We start from the raw sequence: 15,774 nt of genomic DNA, 5'->3' as shown, positions 1-15,774 counted from the left end.
GGCAGGGAACTGGGGAACTGGAACTGCGAGTCGCGTGTCTCTCTCTCTCTCCCTCTCTCTCTCTCTCTGTCTAGATAACAATAGAGGGCACAGCATTTGAGAACTTTGGGAATAGGAATAGGAATCCGAAACGGAATCGGAATCGATGTATCTGCCAGATAGAGAGGATGCTCTGAGGATGCTCAATCTGATTTGAAGGCACGAGCGGCACGTGCCACATGGTGCGACAATTAGCCGCAAATGGCAAATGAATTTCCAGCATTTTCATTAACATAATTAATAGAAAATAATAATAATCGAAAGGGCGGTAGTCGGTAGTCGGTGGTCGGGATTAACCTCCTCTAAAGTTAAGGATATACGTCTATTGTATTTGTGTTTGAGCGGAATACGTAGTGGATGGAATAAGAAGCCACTTCTGTGCTGTTTTGTGCTGGGGCGTGGCATGTTTTTATGAGCTGAATTAATGGTTTATGATGATGATGGCTGACTCGACTCAGAGTCGAATCGGAGTCGACTCGCCCTGCCTCGATTCGTTTCGTTTCGTTTCATTGTCGGGGAGTCGCCTCAACAATTGTTGTCAAGGCACAGACGGTCGAAGTCGAAGGGCTTTTGGGATCAGAGAGACTCCTCGACTCACTCGACAAAGCCGCAAGCCACAGAGGCAGACGCGGACGCGTGCCCCAAACGAATGCCAATAAATACAAAAACACAAACAAGGTGCAGAGGAAATAAACGACGACGACGACGACGATGACGACTCTGGCACAGAAGGTTTTTGGGGTACGAGTATATTTTGGTAGCTTCTGACGATCGGGTTATTTACTGAGGCGAATTCCAAGGATCTCTTAAGCCGAAGCCGCCACACACCACAACTTCAGTTTGAGTAATTTATCCCCATCCATCCAATCAGGTGTGTATCCGGGTAGCCCCCGAGAGTTTGGAGAGGATTATGGCAAATTCCATTCACTAAAAGTCCGAAATATTGATTCTACATTTCCAACTTATTTCGGCTCTGCTTTGAATTTCTCGCCTTCAGCGGTGCACTATCTTTTAGAGATGTACAGATCCTTTTCATAGAGTAGATATCCCTAGCCTCATTTTGTGAGCCAAAAATCCAAAAAATCCCGAACTACAGCTATAAATAAGAGTCATTTATCTCAATTTCAGAAGATATTCCTATTCCTTGCCAGTTCCCGGAGCTCTACTTTCGCATCATGGACCCGGTGTTTTTTGCCCTTAAATTATCCATCCTTAAAATGCCATCAATTTTTAAAGTATTATTCATCTTTCATCTGTAGAATCTCAAGACCTGTAGAAGCTTTCAAATAAATAAAAGGATGGATCATCGTTTTTTCTTTATATATATATATTATTCATCTGATCATATTTTTGTGAACTTTTTACAATTATTTTAGTTTTTCTTTCGGTTTTTATAATTAAAAAAAAAAGAATTAACCAGTTTGCTTAAACTTTAGCATATAATTATGTATAATATATATATATATATGTGTATATATATATAGGGATCGATTGTATATGGATCCGCTCTTAAATATTATCAACTAATTTTCGTGTTTACATTTCTTTTCCACCTTTATTTGTTTTTTGTTTTTAGCTTTTTGTTTCGTTAGCCTAAAATATTTAACCCGCGGAAAAAAAATGTCCTTAATTTGTAAGTGAATTAAATGCTAAATTTTCTTCGAGTTTTTCTCTTTTTGCATATGCACATGCATGTGTGTGTGTGTGTGTAGGTGTAGGTGAAAGTGTGTGCTTAGGTGTTTGTGTATGTGTGTGTTTTTAAAACAAATCTTTTAAGCTTAAATTACAATTCAATTGAAATTAAAACTAAACAAAAAAAGTATGAAAAAACCTCTCCATTGAACTAACTTTTGTTTCGTGTATGTGTGTGTGTGTTTTTGTTTCTTTAAATATTACAAAAGTTTTCATTTATTTCTTTTATATATATATCATATTTTATGGAGAACGTGTACACGCACACATACAATATACTATATGTATACATATAAGTATATACATATATCATACACTCAATATAATATATATATGCATATAGTTGTCAAGATTCTTACGTTTTTTTTTTGTACATTTTTGTTTTTATACTTGTTTTAGATTTATGCTTCTTTAAATTATTTTATAAATATTTACTCTTGTCATTTGAATTCTTCGCTTTTGGATTGTGGCTTGTGTTTTTTGTGTGTGTTTTATTTGCAATAAAATTTCCTATATTTAAATCAATAAATGGTTTACATATGTTCTCGATCCATTCATCCATTCACCGCATTCAGATCTCGCTTATGTTCTAGATACTTCTCTCATGTGTGTATGTCTGTCTGTGTGTCTGTGTCTGTCTGTGTGTGTGGTTTATATGCTTTTGAAGTCTGAAATGTTAATTCGCTTTTCGTGTTTTTTCTTTTAGCTGATTTAGGTTCGGTTATTCCCCCGAATATATATACTATATATCCATATATAACCATATACATATATGTAGAACTATCTTTTGTTTTTTGTTTTTTTATTTATTATTATTTAAAGACAACAAAATGATGATTTGAACTTGAAACTTCTTTTTTTCTTTTTGTTTTTTGTTTTTTGCGTTATTTAAAGATCTTGAAACTTGGAATTAAGGGTTAGATATTATGATATGAGAGCTGATCTATTTCCATTTTTCCCCTGCCTCCCTGCCCCCGTTCCTCCCTCTCCCCCCACCGAGGGCCAGAATGTTACAGGGGAATGTGGAATCCTCCTGCTCGGGTTCTGCTCTTCCGATCTGCTATATAGGGCATGGGGGGTCCTACTACATACATATTGCATCTCCCCCCTTCCCCCCTTCCGAATCTTCTGAGATCCCGCGGGCATACTCTTCGATTTTTAACAAATGTGTTTTTGTTTTATGTTTTTTTTTTCTTTTTATCACTCATTTACTTCGTTGATCCTGGCGGCTTAGGCTAGATATATATATGTGTGTATATATATGTATGTGTACCCTCTATATATGTATCGGATGTATCGGGATAACTCTCTGTCTTTCTATACACGGATCTATTTTGTATTTATATATATATATACTCGTATTTATATTTAGGAAAAAAAAAACACTTTTATTAACTATAAGAAAAAAAAAAAATTATTTGAAATATTTTTAAGAGATAGAGAGTGAGAGAAGGGTTGGGGAGGGTAGGGTAGGGTAGGGTAGGGTGTGTGTGTGTGTGTGTGTGTTAGATATGTATGTGGGAAGGATCCTTTAGCCAAAGGAGTGACCCCCCAAATGTGACTCCTGATCCTCGTGCTGCTGCCCCTGCAGCTGCTGCAAATGATGTGGCAGCTGATGTTGCTGCTGCTGCTGCTGATGATGATGCTGCTCCATTTGCAATTGTGGCGAGCGCCCGCTGCTGCTGCCACTTGCAGCACTCCCCGTGCCACTGCCACTGCCACTGCCACTCCCACTCCCGCTCCCCGTGTTGCTCGTGCTGCTCGTGCTGCTCGTGCCGCAGTACTGGAAGAGTAGATTCTACACCATATTCGCATACTTATCCTGCGGCGACATGTAGTCGAGGCTGTTCTGTGAGAAGGCCTGGGCGGACACAGTGCCGGTGAAGCTGGGCGAGGGCGAGAGGCCAAAGTTGGAGGCCGTGTACCCCGAGTGGCCCATGTTGTAGTTCACCTGGTTCTGGTTGCTGAAGTACTCCATCTGGGAGTAGTAGCTGGGCGCCTGGGCGTAGTTGTTGGGGTACTGCTGGTACTGGTTGTGCCAGAAGTTGTACGAGTCGTGGTTGGACATGTAGGCCGAGTGGGCCGAGTGGTGGGCGGACTGGGCCGATTGCGCGGCATGTGCGGCCGCTGCTGCCGACTGCGGCGACATGGGGGTGATCGGCGGTGAGGGGGTGGTGATGCTGCTGCTGCTGTCCATCGGCGTGATGTTGCCGCCCGGCTGCAGCAGGCGGGGATTGCTGCCCGCCGCCGATCCGTAGATGCTGTGATGGTGATGCACCCCAGCGCCGATGTCACCGCCGGCGTCCTTCAGCTGATCGTAGGGCGAGCGGAGCACATCCCCGGATACGCCCACACCGACACCGACGCCACCGCCGACGCCGCCGCCCACGCCGACGCCGAGATTGAGGCCAACGCCGCCGGAGGAGCCAACGCCTCCGCCTCCACCGCCGCCGCCGCCGCCGCCGCCGCCACCGTAGCCGCCCGTCAGGCCGTGCTCCTTCTTGCAGACGATGCTCACGGGACTGACGGAGGTGGCCGGGGTGGGGAGCAAGGGCGAGGAGTTCTGGTGCGCCGCCGTCACGTTCAGGGCGGCCGCTGCTGCTGCTGCGGATAGATGCGCGTGGCTGTGGGAGTTGCTGCCGCCGGTGCTGCTGCTGCTGCTGTTCGGCGTCGATCCGCCGCCGTTGTTGTTGCTGTTGTTGTTGTTGTTGTTGTTGCTGCCGCTGCTGTTGTTGCCATTGTTGCCACCGCCAGATCCCCCAGCAGCTGCCGCAGCAGCGGCGCTCAGGAAGGAACTGTGATGCGTCTTGATCGACTGGGCCGCCGCCACGGCTGCCGCTGCACTGGCCGCTGCCGCCGCAGAGCTGCTGCTGCCACCGCCGCCGCCGCCGCCGCTTTGGCTTTGGCTCTGCTTTTGGCCGCCGGACTTGCCGCTGCCGCTGTTGTTGTTGCCACTGCCGCTGCCGCCGCCGCTACGGCTGTTGTTGGAGCCGCTGCAGCTGCCGCTGCCTGCCCCGCCGCTGGCGTTCTTGGAGCTGCTCAAGCTGTTCGACTGCTGCTGCTGCTGCAACTGTTGGCGGCACTTGGCGCGTCGATTCTTGAACCAAACCTGAAAAGAGTTGCAACAAAGAAGAAGGATTTAGTTTGGGGCCAAGATATCCAGTTTTCCCTATGAAACCTCGATTATCCCTATGCCAAAGGAAAATGTCTTCTGTTGTGTCCCTTGAAGTGTCCCTGCCACAAGTGCCGGGCCGCCTCAAGTGTTTGCTTTCCCTGTGTGTGGCAAACGGCTGCAATTTTCCCACATCAATTAGTTTTCCGGACGGGCAATGAATAAATTATATAAAAGGCGGGGGTGGCACTGGCCCGCACACCCACACACCCACAACCCACAACAAGTGCAAAAAGTCACGCGCTGCCGCCGGAATAGACAGAGAGGGAGGAGGGAGAGAGAGAGGAAAAGTTACATCAACAGCCGCCGGCGGCGGACGGGCAGTCCCAAAAAATTGACTCGATTATATTGTCACTCTCTTGCACACCCACACCCACACCCACCCACAATCTCTATATTTCTCTCTCTCTGCAGGAAGAGAACAATAAACAGCCCATAAAGCGGGATACTCGAGCGAGAGGAATTCACTTAGCCTTGTTTGTTATGCTTAAGGGGCTGCAAACAATCCGCTAAGTGCACACAGCAGAGCAGTCCCACTCCCAGTCCTAGTCCCCGCCCCTGGCTACAGACACAGCCACAGCCACAGCCACATCCACAGAAGAGATCCATCCCCACAGAAGAGTGAAAGAGAGAGCACGAGCAACATCTAACATCTAACCGTCCAACTCCAACCTTCAATCTCCAACTCAAACCAAAACCGAAGTTTGAAGTCGATGCCCGCCCCTTTGCAACATGGAAAATGTTATTTCAGTGATTTGTTCGGGCATACCCTCAACAGAGCGGGTATTCAGGGACTTGGGTTTATTTGGTCATTCAGAAAATAGTGTATTTATGATCCCATAATGCAGTACTATCCCTGAATGGAACATTCTTCTGAGAGCATGCTCCAATCGATCTCTACCTTAAGAACTGCATTTGGAGATATGAGATATAGATCGAATGGCAGCTTCTAAAGATATTCCTTTGTTCCTAAAGATATTCTGTAGGTAAAGGTATTCTGTAATCATCATTGAAGGGTATTTTCGAGGCATAGGGTATCTAGAAATTCGACCGCTCTTGATTCCCATTCATTTATTGGGGTTGGTGTTGCTTGCTAATGGCTTGTGCTTTGGTAAACAGCAGAATTTATTACCGAACTCCCACTGTCACTCCTCCTCTCGCCATTGAAGGGAGGTAAGGGGACCCATACCCCCCGCCTCGGGCCAAAGTTAACACTTGCCACGCGGCGGCTGTGGCCACTCGAGCGTTTCATTGCAGTGTGTGCCACACACACACACACGCACACCCCCACTTGAGGCACGAAAAAAAGAGCATTAAACAAGGCGTATCAAATTTCATTATTTGTCAGCAAAGGACAAGAGAGGGAGAGGAGAGAGAAGAGAGTAAGGGGCCCGAGCCCTGTGTCGTTGAAAATTCAATTTCAATTTTCAATTTAATTTTGAATTTGTAAAATCTCCTTTTGTGAATTGACTTTGAAACGGGACATCCCCTCCTGCTCCTGCTGCTCCTTTGCGCTTCGCCTGCTTTCATTCCGTTTCCCCACAGACACCCCGCCGAATCGTTTGATATCGTTTAATGAACTGCGAGAAGAGAACTCCATAATTCTCGTAATATTGATAAAACTAAGCTTGGGAATTTTTGCAAATTTTAGCAGAAAATTTATACAACATTTTCCCATGATTTCCAATGATTAATCGGCAGCCAAAAAAACACAGGAACCCGATTCGATTTGTCCTTCTAATGAACTTCAAAAAAGAATAAAATCAAATCATAAAAAATTGAATGCCAGCGAAACGGTAGGAAAGAGAACTTCAAAGAACTTTTTTTTTTAAATTGTTGGCTCGTTTGCGGTTTTACCTGATTTGTAATGTGGGGGCGGGGAGGGAATGAGGGTACGGGTAGTGGGGCTTGAGGGGAGTTTGCTTGAATAGCTTTCAAAATTGATTCATTCGATGGAAGGGAGGATGGGCAGGGATTTACGCGTAGAAGAACCCCCGTTCTGGAGATGAGCTCTCAAATTTGATTTATAACAGAAAAATATGTAAATATGTATATTTGATTTATCTATCCATTCTATTCCTTATTCTATATGATATATACATATATGATGTGTAGAAAATCTAGTGTATTTTAGAACCTTTTTTATATATGGCGAATAATTTTTAGATTTTTAGGGATTTTCTATTGATTCATTGATATTTTTTCATTCGATTTCTTGTTGAGTTTGAGCTGGAGATCTAAGAAGATTAAAGTGTATTTCAACAGGGATATTATAGCCTACACTAGATGTATGCCAAAGAGGGTCATTCATCCTTGAACTAATATTATAATCACTGTAAGAATTTCCCCTATAAATGTTCTCAAGTGATAATGAAACCACTTCAAGGGGGATAACCCGATCAAATGGGGAAACTGTAAGCACAGGTTTTTCTTCTTTGGAAAAGTCCTGGCATAAGTAATCTAATTTTGATTGCAATTGAAAAGTTGATCCTTTGGCTCTAAATTACTGTTTGTTTCGCTGGTGACTTTTCCCATGGCGTTGCCTTGGCTTGAAAATTGTACCACGTGGAACTTGATATTGCATTAACAAATGGGGGAAATTGTTAAATGGGAAAATGGAAAATTATGCGCTCGGCTTGCATAAATCTCTCTCTCTCTCTCTGGCCATACACACACATATACATATGTATGTGTTCTTACAGGAGGAGAGCAGTGGAGATGGGTGTGAGGGGTTGAGGAAAAGAGTGGAAATTGTTAATCCGCAATGGGAAAATTAATTTTATAAAACATCTGTGTGCTGGGTGCTGCGTGCTGCTGCCCGTTTCTATACAAAAAGTTTTCCTACCTAAGCCCCCTCCCCGCCATGACACCACCACCGCTCGTCCCCTCTTCCTGCGACACTCTCCCTTCCCTTAGCACACCTCTACCCCTCTCTCTCCTCTATACATATATGTATGTACATATCCCAATGCATTGCGTATCATGAGGAGGCATGAGAGGCAGCAGAGAACGAGACAAATCCTTTTACACAAAAAAAAGTAAGCAGAGATTTTTTGGAAAACTAAAAACAGGGAGAAAGGGAAAATGTGAAAAAGAGTTGACAAAGTTTCACTCACTCTCTCTCTCCCTCTTTCTGTCTTCTGTCTCTTAGTCTCTTTCTAGCGATTCTCGCGATTGCAACCCCCGACGGGGAAATCGAACAGCTGAAAACGAGGCTCAAATGCCGAGGTGACAATGGGAGGGAGGGACGCCATAAGGGTGCCCCCTGCCCCCATACCATTCCGCTACCATTCCCTTCCCCTTTCCCTCTTCTCTGGCTTGCATGTGATTTATGTTTGCCAGCAGCAGCGATGGCAGCCATCCCCGGTCCCGTTGCTACCCCTCTGGCGGCACTCCTCGTTTTTCGGGGCGAATGAAAACATTTTTGGGCGTAAATGTTTGCTCTGTTCTGGTGCAGATAAGCTGCCCGTAAAATTATTACGTTATTTGTATTGGCTGCAATCAACGCCCTCTCACTTAGGAGCATGCCACAGGCCACCCCCCTGGGGCAGGCAGCTACTGGGCCATAAAGATGCCTATCATTCAATTAATATTTACCAGACCTTAAGCCCCCCTCCGACAACGACCGACTCCCTGATTATGACTCCTGACGATGATTCTCGGCCACCGATTTCGTTGCGGGGATTCATTCGTTGATTCTGTTTCTGATTCGGATTTTTATGCCGATTCCCGTTTCTGATTCAGACATTTTCCTCCATTCCTCCTCTCTGTCTCTCTCTTCGTTCTTTTGGTAATGATTATTTATGTGTTTTTCGTGCCTCTGGAAAATCCTTGGAAGGTGACCCTTTCATGGCAGAAACTAACGAGGTGACCCCGACCCCGACCCCCCAAAGAAAACAATATAGTTATGGTTTAGAGATTTTTATGACTTCCTTCTCCTATCGAAGCCCCACAAAAACATCTGAGCTCTCAATTTCAACTGTTGGCTTTTCTATCTTTGATCTTTAACAAGATCTTTGCATCTTTTGTTTTGGATATCCTTTTGATTCTATTCTTGCTATCCTTCTATCCGGATTCTCAGGGTATCTCTCTGCTCTGTTCCACTTCTTTCCCTTTAAAAGCAGTCTAGTTTTTTGCTAATTGAGTTGCTTGGCTTCCTGCCAAGCCCCACAAACCACCCACCTGCCCCATGAAAACCCCAAACCAAAAACCAAAAACCAAAAGCCAGACGCCTTGTAACATGCATACGAATCGTGTTTGCTTTTCTCTATTCTCTCTCCTTTTCCTTTTCCATTTCCTTTCCGTCTTTCTGTGGCGCTTTTTGGCATTTCCATTCGTGGCTTTGTACGGTTTTTCCTAGTTTTGTGCTGTAATCTGATACGTGAATGCATTGGCATGTTGCGTCAGGCACAGTGGGTCACAATCGTAGAGAAAACAAGAATTCCATCATCAAATGTCTCAGGCTGAAGCGACAAACGACCGAGCGACCGAGAAGTGAAGCCTGCATGACGCGTTCCCCACTTTGTGATCAAGTTTTCTTTATATTTGAACTTTTTTAAAGGCACTTTTGTCCCACTGTAATATACGTCTAATGCAAACCCCGAGAAACAGGACAGCGACCAGAGAGAAAGAAAAGCAACGGACGACAGACAACAGACAACAAACACATATGGAAAATCTATACAAATTGTACATTCCACACCCATGGAATCCCCCATTCAGACAGACGTGTGTGGTGTGCATTACGGGAATCAATTGTGTAAAAAACGTCGGGGCATCGGTGACCAGTGGTTGGGGCAAGAACATTGGACATTGGACATATGCAAGTTGTCCTTGCTGCAGCCAGGGCAGGGCACGGAACGTGTCGATTTTCACTTCGACCCGAAAGACCACTGCAGGGGCTTCCTCTGTTGTTCTGTCTGTTGCTGCCATGCCACACAAATGCTGTGTTGCCCCGCTTGTTCTACGTCTTCTGTTTTGCTGTTGCTGCATTTTCTTCAGTGCCCCAAGCAGCGCTCCTGCTCCTAGTACTTGGGATTGTGCCTCAGACACTGCTTTTCCTCTGTACTCCTTTGAAGGACCGAGGGGCAATGCTGTACGGCGCAAACTGCTGGTTCTTCTGGGGCATTATCTGCAGCTTCTTCTGTGACAAAAGCTGCTTCTTTTCCCTCCCAATTTCCTGCCTCTTCTGTCACTGGCATTCACTCCTCCTCCTTCTCCTCCTTCTGCCACTGCAATGTCACGTCCTTAAATTACATTGTGGACAAAAGCAAAGCAAAGCAAAGCAAACGAAAGCAAAGCAAACAAATCGATAGATCAATGCCTCTTCCACATGCAACAACGGCTTCCGATTGCAATTTGGATATTGTGTCGTTTTGGATCGATCGGTGGCTTGTTTATCCAGGACATTACCAGGAGCGGTGAGAGGAGAGATGACAGTTCTTGCAGCAGCAGCGGCAGCCGGAAGCAGTAGATGATGTCTCTGTTTGATCGTTTCTCTTGGGCCATTTGGCAGTTGTTCGGGCCGACGGCGCTTGCCATCCCAGTTCTGTGTTTGTTTAGGCCCGATCATTGGACATGGGCACGACGACACCTAAACAAACACACACACAGCGCGCACTGAATGGGCGAGAGAGATCCTTTAACAAATTGAGTTGTACAACTCTCCTCTATCATCGGCATCATCATCATCATCATCGTCATCGTCGGGCAGCAGGCCGCATTTGGTAGACGGTAAAAATTAGCGCAAATTATGCTCGACTAATGCGTTAAGCAAACCTCCGCTCCGCTCTGCTCTGCACCGTGTCCTTCTGTTGCGTATCCTGCCCTAGAGGGGTGACTTGTCATACCCCAAATTCCCTTGGCAAATAAACGCGGAATATATCTCATTTTGCAGAGGGGAAAAGTACACCAAATGCCGAATGCTGAATGTCGAATATCTTCCTCTATTTGCATTGAAAGTCATCAAATCTGTTCGCTCCATATGTGAACCATCAACCCCCCAAAAACCCGTCCCAGAAACAGATTCCCTGGCAATCTGTTACCCGGGAGCTGTTGTAATTTGTTTGTTTTATGGATTTCTTTTTGGACTTTTCCGGGCACTTTTCCGCACGGGGCATTGGCTGTGCCTAATTAAACCGAATATCCGGCACCAGCTATACAAGTGTTTTCGCACTCCACTCCCATTCTGTCTGTTAAAGTTAAAGCTCACACATGTGCGGGTTAAGTGAGTGTAAAAAAAAACCAGTTGGCAGGTTGTTTGTTTCCCTTTGGGGTCGGAGGAGCAAGGAGGAGGGATAAGGCAATAATTACCAAAGAATGAATCGAGGCACACGGGGCTCAACACCACCCATAGAAGCTTCTTCTATGGTAGGTCTTTGGGCAAAGATACATAGATATATAATGAACAGATCTGTTTTTCATATGGATAGCATAGCTGCACAGTAATCAAGGACTCTTACCTGTACTCGGGATTCGGGCAGATTTATCTTTAGAGCCACCTCTTCGCGCATGAATATATCCGGATAGCGGGTCTTGCCGAACAGTGCCTCCAGGACGTCCAATTGGGCGCGTGTGAATGTAGTGCGCTCCCGACGCTGTTTTCTTGTGTTGACACCTAAATCGTGGGGGTGGGGGAAAGGGAAAGAAAGTATTAGCCAGGGTGAAAAGATAGTGCCTAAAAAGCCAAATGTGCTGAAGGTCTGTTTCGAGGGCCAAATCAAGTATACGCCTCGTGGTCGTACTACGGAAACTTTTCCCCGTAATATATGTTTTGGCGTGCTGGTTTCTGTTGTTTTTGTTTGTTGGGTTTGCTGGGTTTTTTGGGTAGCAAGCAACCCCCGAAAAGTGCGACACACAGAGACGAGAGCCAACCCCTAAGCGGAACGGAACACGAAACACGGAACGGAGCGATGCGAAGCGGAGAAAAAGAATTGAAAGAACCAACCCCCGTGCAGCAAAAGCAGCAGCAGCCGCCCCAAAAATGCTGCTATATATCAAAGTGTGTGTGTGTGTGTGTGTGCGTGCCACATACATATACATGTATGTACTGCTGCGTGTGCGTGGGTATCTGTGTGTTAAGCCGCAGCATTGTTTGCTTTGTCAGCCTCTCTATCTCTCTCTCTCTCTCTCTCTCTCTGTCTCTGTCTATTTCTCTGTCGCTCTGTAACTTCGACTCGACTTTGGCTTGGGTTCCTGCCTCCTCCTCTGCCTCTCCTTGCCACTGGAAATACATTGCTACCCCTGCTATTGTGCCTCTCCCTCGTGCCACACTCTACACCTCTCCCTCTGCCCCTTCTCTCTCTTTCTCTCTCTCGCCCTCTCTCAATCTGTATCCCTATCAAAAATTAATGAGTTAGTCATTTTGGTCATGAATTTATAAATTGAATAAAAAACTTCAACTTCAATTCCTGCCTGGCTTCAGCCTTCACTTTATTCCATTTTGCAGCTGCCACATTTCGTTTTTGTTGCTGTTGCCGTTGCCGTTTGCTGTTTTCGCTTTCAAAATGGTTGCCCTGTTTTTTTTGTCGCTTTACAATTAATTGCAATTTGTTGTTTATTTTTTAAAAGATTTTTATATATTTATTTTCATAATTTTTACCTTGGAAGAGAGAGATCTTGTCGTGTCGTTTAATTAACTCCACCTATAATTTTTTTGGCTGTTTTCTCAGTTGTATTTTTTATTGTTTTGTGATGCTTTTTATGGAGTGTTGTTTATTTTTGGCCAATTTATGATGTTTCCTGGAAGGTCTCGTAGTTTTTTTTCTGTTGGTTCAGGGCTAAACTATCGAAGACCCCCAAATTTTATTGGTAGTCTCTTTAGTTCTTTTGATGTTTTCAATATTTAGTGATCAGAAATCGTTCCTAACACTTTTCACCATTGAATTTGGTATAGATTTAATTTAAGAATGGAATTCTAAAAAGAGATCTATTTTATTCCATGGTATATCTGGCATTTAAGGTAGTTTTAAAAAACCTTTTCTCTGATCGATGGAATCCGCAATATTATTTCATTGATTCTGTTTTTTTTACTTATTTCGATTCAATATTGAATAAAATCCCAAAAAACTTGTACATAAATTCTACTATATCCAACAGATATTCAGATATTTTAGCAACAGATACTTTTTTCCTATCTTTACACCTAGAATTCATTGTATCTTTTACCATTTTAAAGGCCTCAAACTAAACATTTTCCTCATACACAGAGATCTTTCTTTTATTTTCTTTCAACAGAGGCCCGTCCTCTTTTGCAATCTCGTTTTTTGTGGCCAAACTCTTCCATCATACAATATCTTTCGCTCCAATCAAAAAGTTATATCACAAGCTAAAATTCTGTCAATTACTTTGCTTATGAAACAACAACAAAAATATATGAAAAACCATAAAGAAAATACTCGCAACAAAAAAAAATATTGATTACGAAGTATGAAATATTTTTGTCATTTTTTCTTTTGGTGTCTTTTTTGTGGGGGGAGTGTGGGGCCACAGAGTCTTTTGTTGGCGTTTTGTAGCCAATTTTTTGTGATTTTGGTCAGGTTTTTTTGTGTTGTGTCATTTGCAGCGTCACCGAATGAGAAACCGAACGAAACGAAACGAACCGAACCGAGAAACTGGAACTTCAAAGATAAAAAAGTGCCTCTGGAGACGGAGACTCTGCCTCATTATTCATTTTGACAATTTAACCTGATAATGATGCAATATCGATGCGAACTGACATTGAAAGGCAGGCTGGCTGGCAGGCAGGCAGGCCAGCAGCAGCCAAAAGATACTTTTGATACCGAGTTGTAGATTTTGCGAAAGGATGCAGGGAGAACTTTCAGCACATTTGAGTGTTTCATGGGATAGATATACCAAAATTGTTCAGTTCGATATTTACCCCACATACCTTGGGAGAACCCAACGGCCTCGAGACCATGTGGGAGGCCGAAGGGACCCAAAGACGGCATCGGCATGCCCGGCGGCAGGGGCCCGTGCGGCACCGAGTGATGGGGATGCGGGCCGCCATAGCTGTGCGGATGGGGGCCCAAATCGCCAGATTTGAGGAAACCCGCCGCCATCAGGGCCTCTGTCGAGTGGAGCGCCACGTTGAAGCTGTTGTGTGTCCGCTCGCCACGTGCTGCAGCTATCTCCCCGAAATCAATCTTGAGACCGATCTAAGAGACGCTGACGGTGTAAGAACTCCTAGTATCCTTCCTTCCTTCTGCCGAAATCCAAGCTGGGATCCTCTCGATCTGTCGCCTCAATGGTTGTGTGTGTTTGTATCTGAAAGTATGGAAAGAATGGAATGCAATATAGATAGATGTCTGATAATCGATGATAAAACACCTCTTCTCATGCTCTTCTTATGCTACCCTCTTCGGAGCACAGTAAATACTCGCGATATTTACTTACAGTATTGCAAATTATCTTTTTGAAACTGGGAATATCTTGGAAAATGTTCCACTCTCCGATAAGTATTTGTTTGCTTATGGGTTAAGCTCTTGCCACGAGTTCCAATTACACTCTAAGATCGGTAGAGTACGGGGCTCAGACTTATAAAGGGACACCGAAACCAAAGAGTACGCACTATCTGTCCCTCTCTATCTCTCTGTCTTGGTGGCCTAATCCCTGAGGTTTGCCGCCCTATTATGTAAAAACTTCTAATCTCTTCGTTTTCGAAGATTACCCAACGAGAACGCCCGCAAACGACCGACCGGCGAGCCGACGAACCGACGAGCAGAACTTGAAGACGAAGTTCCTTCGTGGGCTTATCCTTGCGGTTTAAGATCTTTGATCTGCGCTTAGCCACAGGATTATTTCAGACACTTACTAAAACTGGTACTACGACTCAATAGACTGCTGGGACTGCTGATCCGCCGCTGCCAGGACACACACACACACATGACAGGACAATGGACGATGCATGGCTTAAGAGAGAGAGAGTCCAGAACCTGGATTAAAACTCTTTTGTCTCTAGGCTTTCTTCTCTCTATCTCTCTCTGTTTTCGTGCGAAAAAAATTAGCACTATCCCAGAGAAAGAGAAACAGAGACACCCATAGGCCGGGGGTTAAGAGGGGCAAAAGCAATTGCGGAATTAGCACGAACACCTCACTCTCTCTTCCCTCTCGCTCTGAACGTTTTGCCTTTTGTTTTGGAAATTGAAAACCCAGAAATCACCCAAAACTATTTGTCACTTCCCTAAAGAGAGTACAAGACCACGAGAGACAGAGATATAGGGATAGGGAGAGGGCGATCCCTTGGATGCACCACATCCACACATCTCATTGTGGTGCCCTGTAAAATTTGTTTTGTTTTGTCATGTCGCTTTCATGGCTGACTGAATATCGCATGAAGGATGGAAATGCAGCCCGCAAAAACCACTCCACTCCACTCCACTGCAGAAAAAAAGAGAAACCAAAACCACGACCCTGATATAGCACCCGATACCCCCCGAAGGACAGACAGGCAGTCCTGTTGCCCAAATTACATGCTCACGCGCACACGCAAATTAATAACGCATCTGTCTTCAATTCGGGGAGAGAGACCAGCGGCAGCGAGCAGTTACCGTTATCATATTTGGTACAAAACGCAGCCACACTAAACAGGGATATAATCGATGAATGATCGATTAAAGGAAATAAAATTAAAATAAAATAAAAACTAAGTGTTTAATTGGTGTAGGAACTAAAAGTGACTAAAGAACATAAAATTATACCATCGAGCGGACATTAACTAGATCTAGTATATTCTATGTTCGAATAATTTCTGTTTAGGGCAATGATATGGGTCCATTCATTCCGAAAGTGGTTCAAAGATAATTGTCTTATATTTTCGGACATTTTCTGTTTCTTTTTTTTGTTGGGAACCTAAGTTCCCATAGAAACCATTA

At 44.5% G+C, this 15,774-nt stretch overlaps 1 protein-coding gene across 1 annotated transcript; it reads right to left on the bottom strand.

The window, feature by feature from the left end:
* Positions 1-3,430: 3,430 nt before the first annotated feature.
* LOC108164734 (homeotic protein ocelliless) lies at positions 3,431-13,962 on the bottom strand. Its single transcript, XM_017300626.2, has 3 exons — positions 13,782-13,962; positions 11,365-11,519; positions 3,431-4,840 (listed from the first exon to the last, which is right to left on the bottom strand). The coding sequence occupies exons 1-3, from the start codon at positions 13,960-13,962 to the stop codon at positions 3,530-3,532; spliced, it is 1,647 nt and encodes a 548-aa protein (XP_017156115.1). The 3' UTR covers positions 3,431-3,529.
* Between the last annotated feature and the right edge of the window lie 1,812 nt (positions 13,963-15,774).

The sequence above is a fragment of the Drosophila miranda genome, chromosome XL, assembly GCF_003369915.1.
Source record: "Drosophila miranda strain MSH22 chromosome XL, D.miranda_PacBio2.1, whole genome shotgun sequence".
NCBI classification, from domain to species: Eukaryota; Metazoa; Arthropoda; class Insecta; order Diptera; family Drosophilidae; genus Drosophila; species Drosophila miranda.
Note: the sequence above shows the minus strand (reverse complement) of the source record. Positions and strands in the feature narration are given on the sequence as shown.

Bases quoted from the DNA above. Each gene is read 5' to 3' on its own strand.
- LOC108164734 (XM_017300626.2), bottom strand. From the start codon at position 13,962: ATGGCGGCGGGTTTCCTCAAATCTGGCGATTTGGGCCCCCATCCGCAC. The intron at 11,520-13,781 runs GTAAATATCGAA...CCCACGATTTAG, and splicing joins GTTCTCCCAAGGTATGTGGG to GTGTCAACACAAGAAAACAG. The intron at 4,841-11,364 runs GTAAGAGTCCTT...AACTCTTTTCAG, and splicing joins TGCCCGAATCCCGAGTACAG to GTTTGGTTCAAGAATCGACG.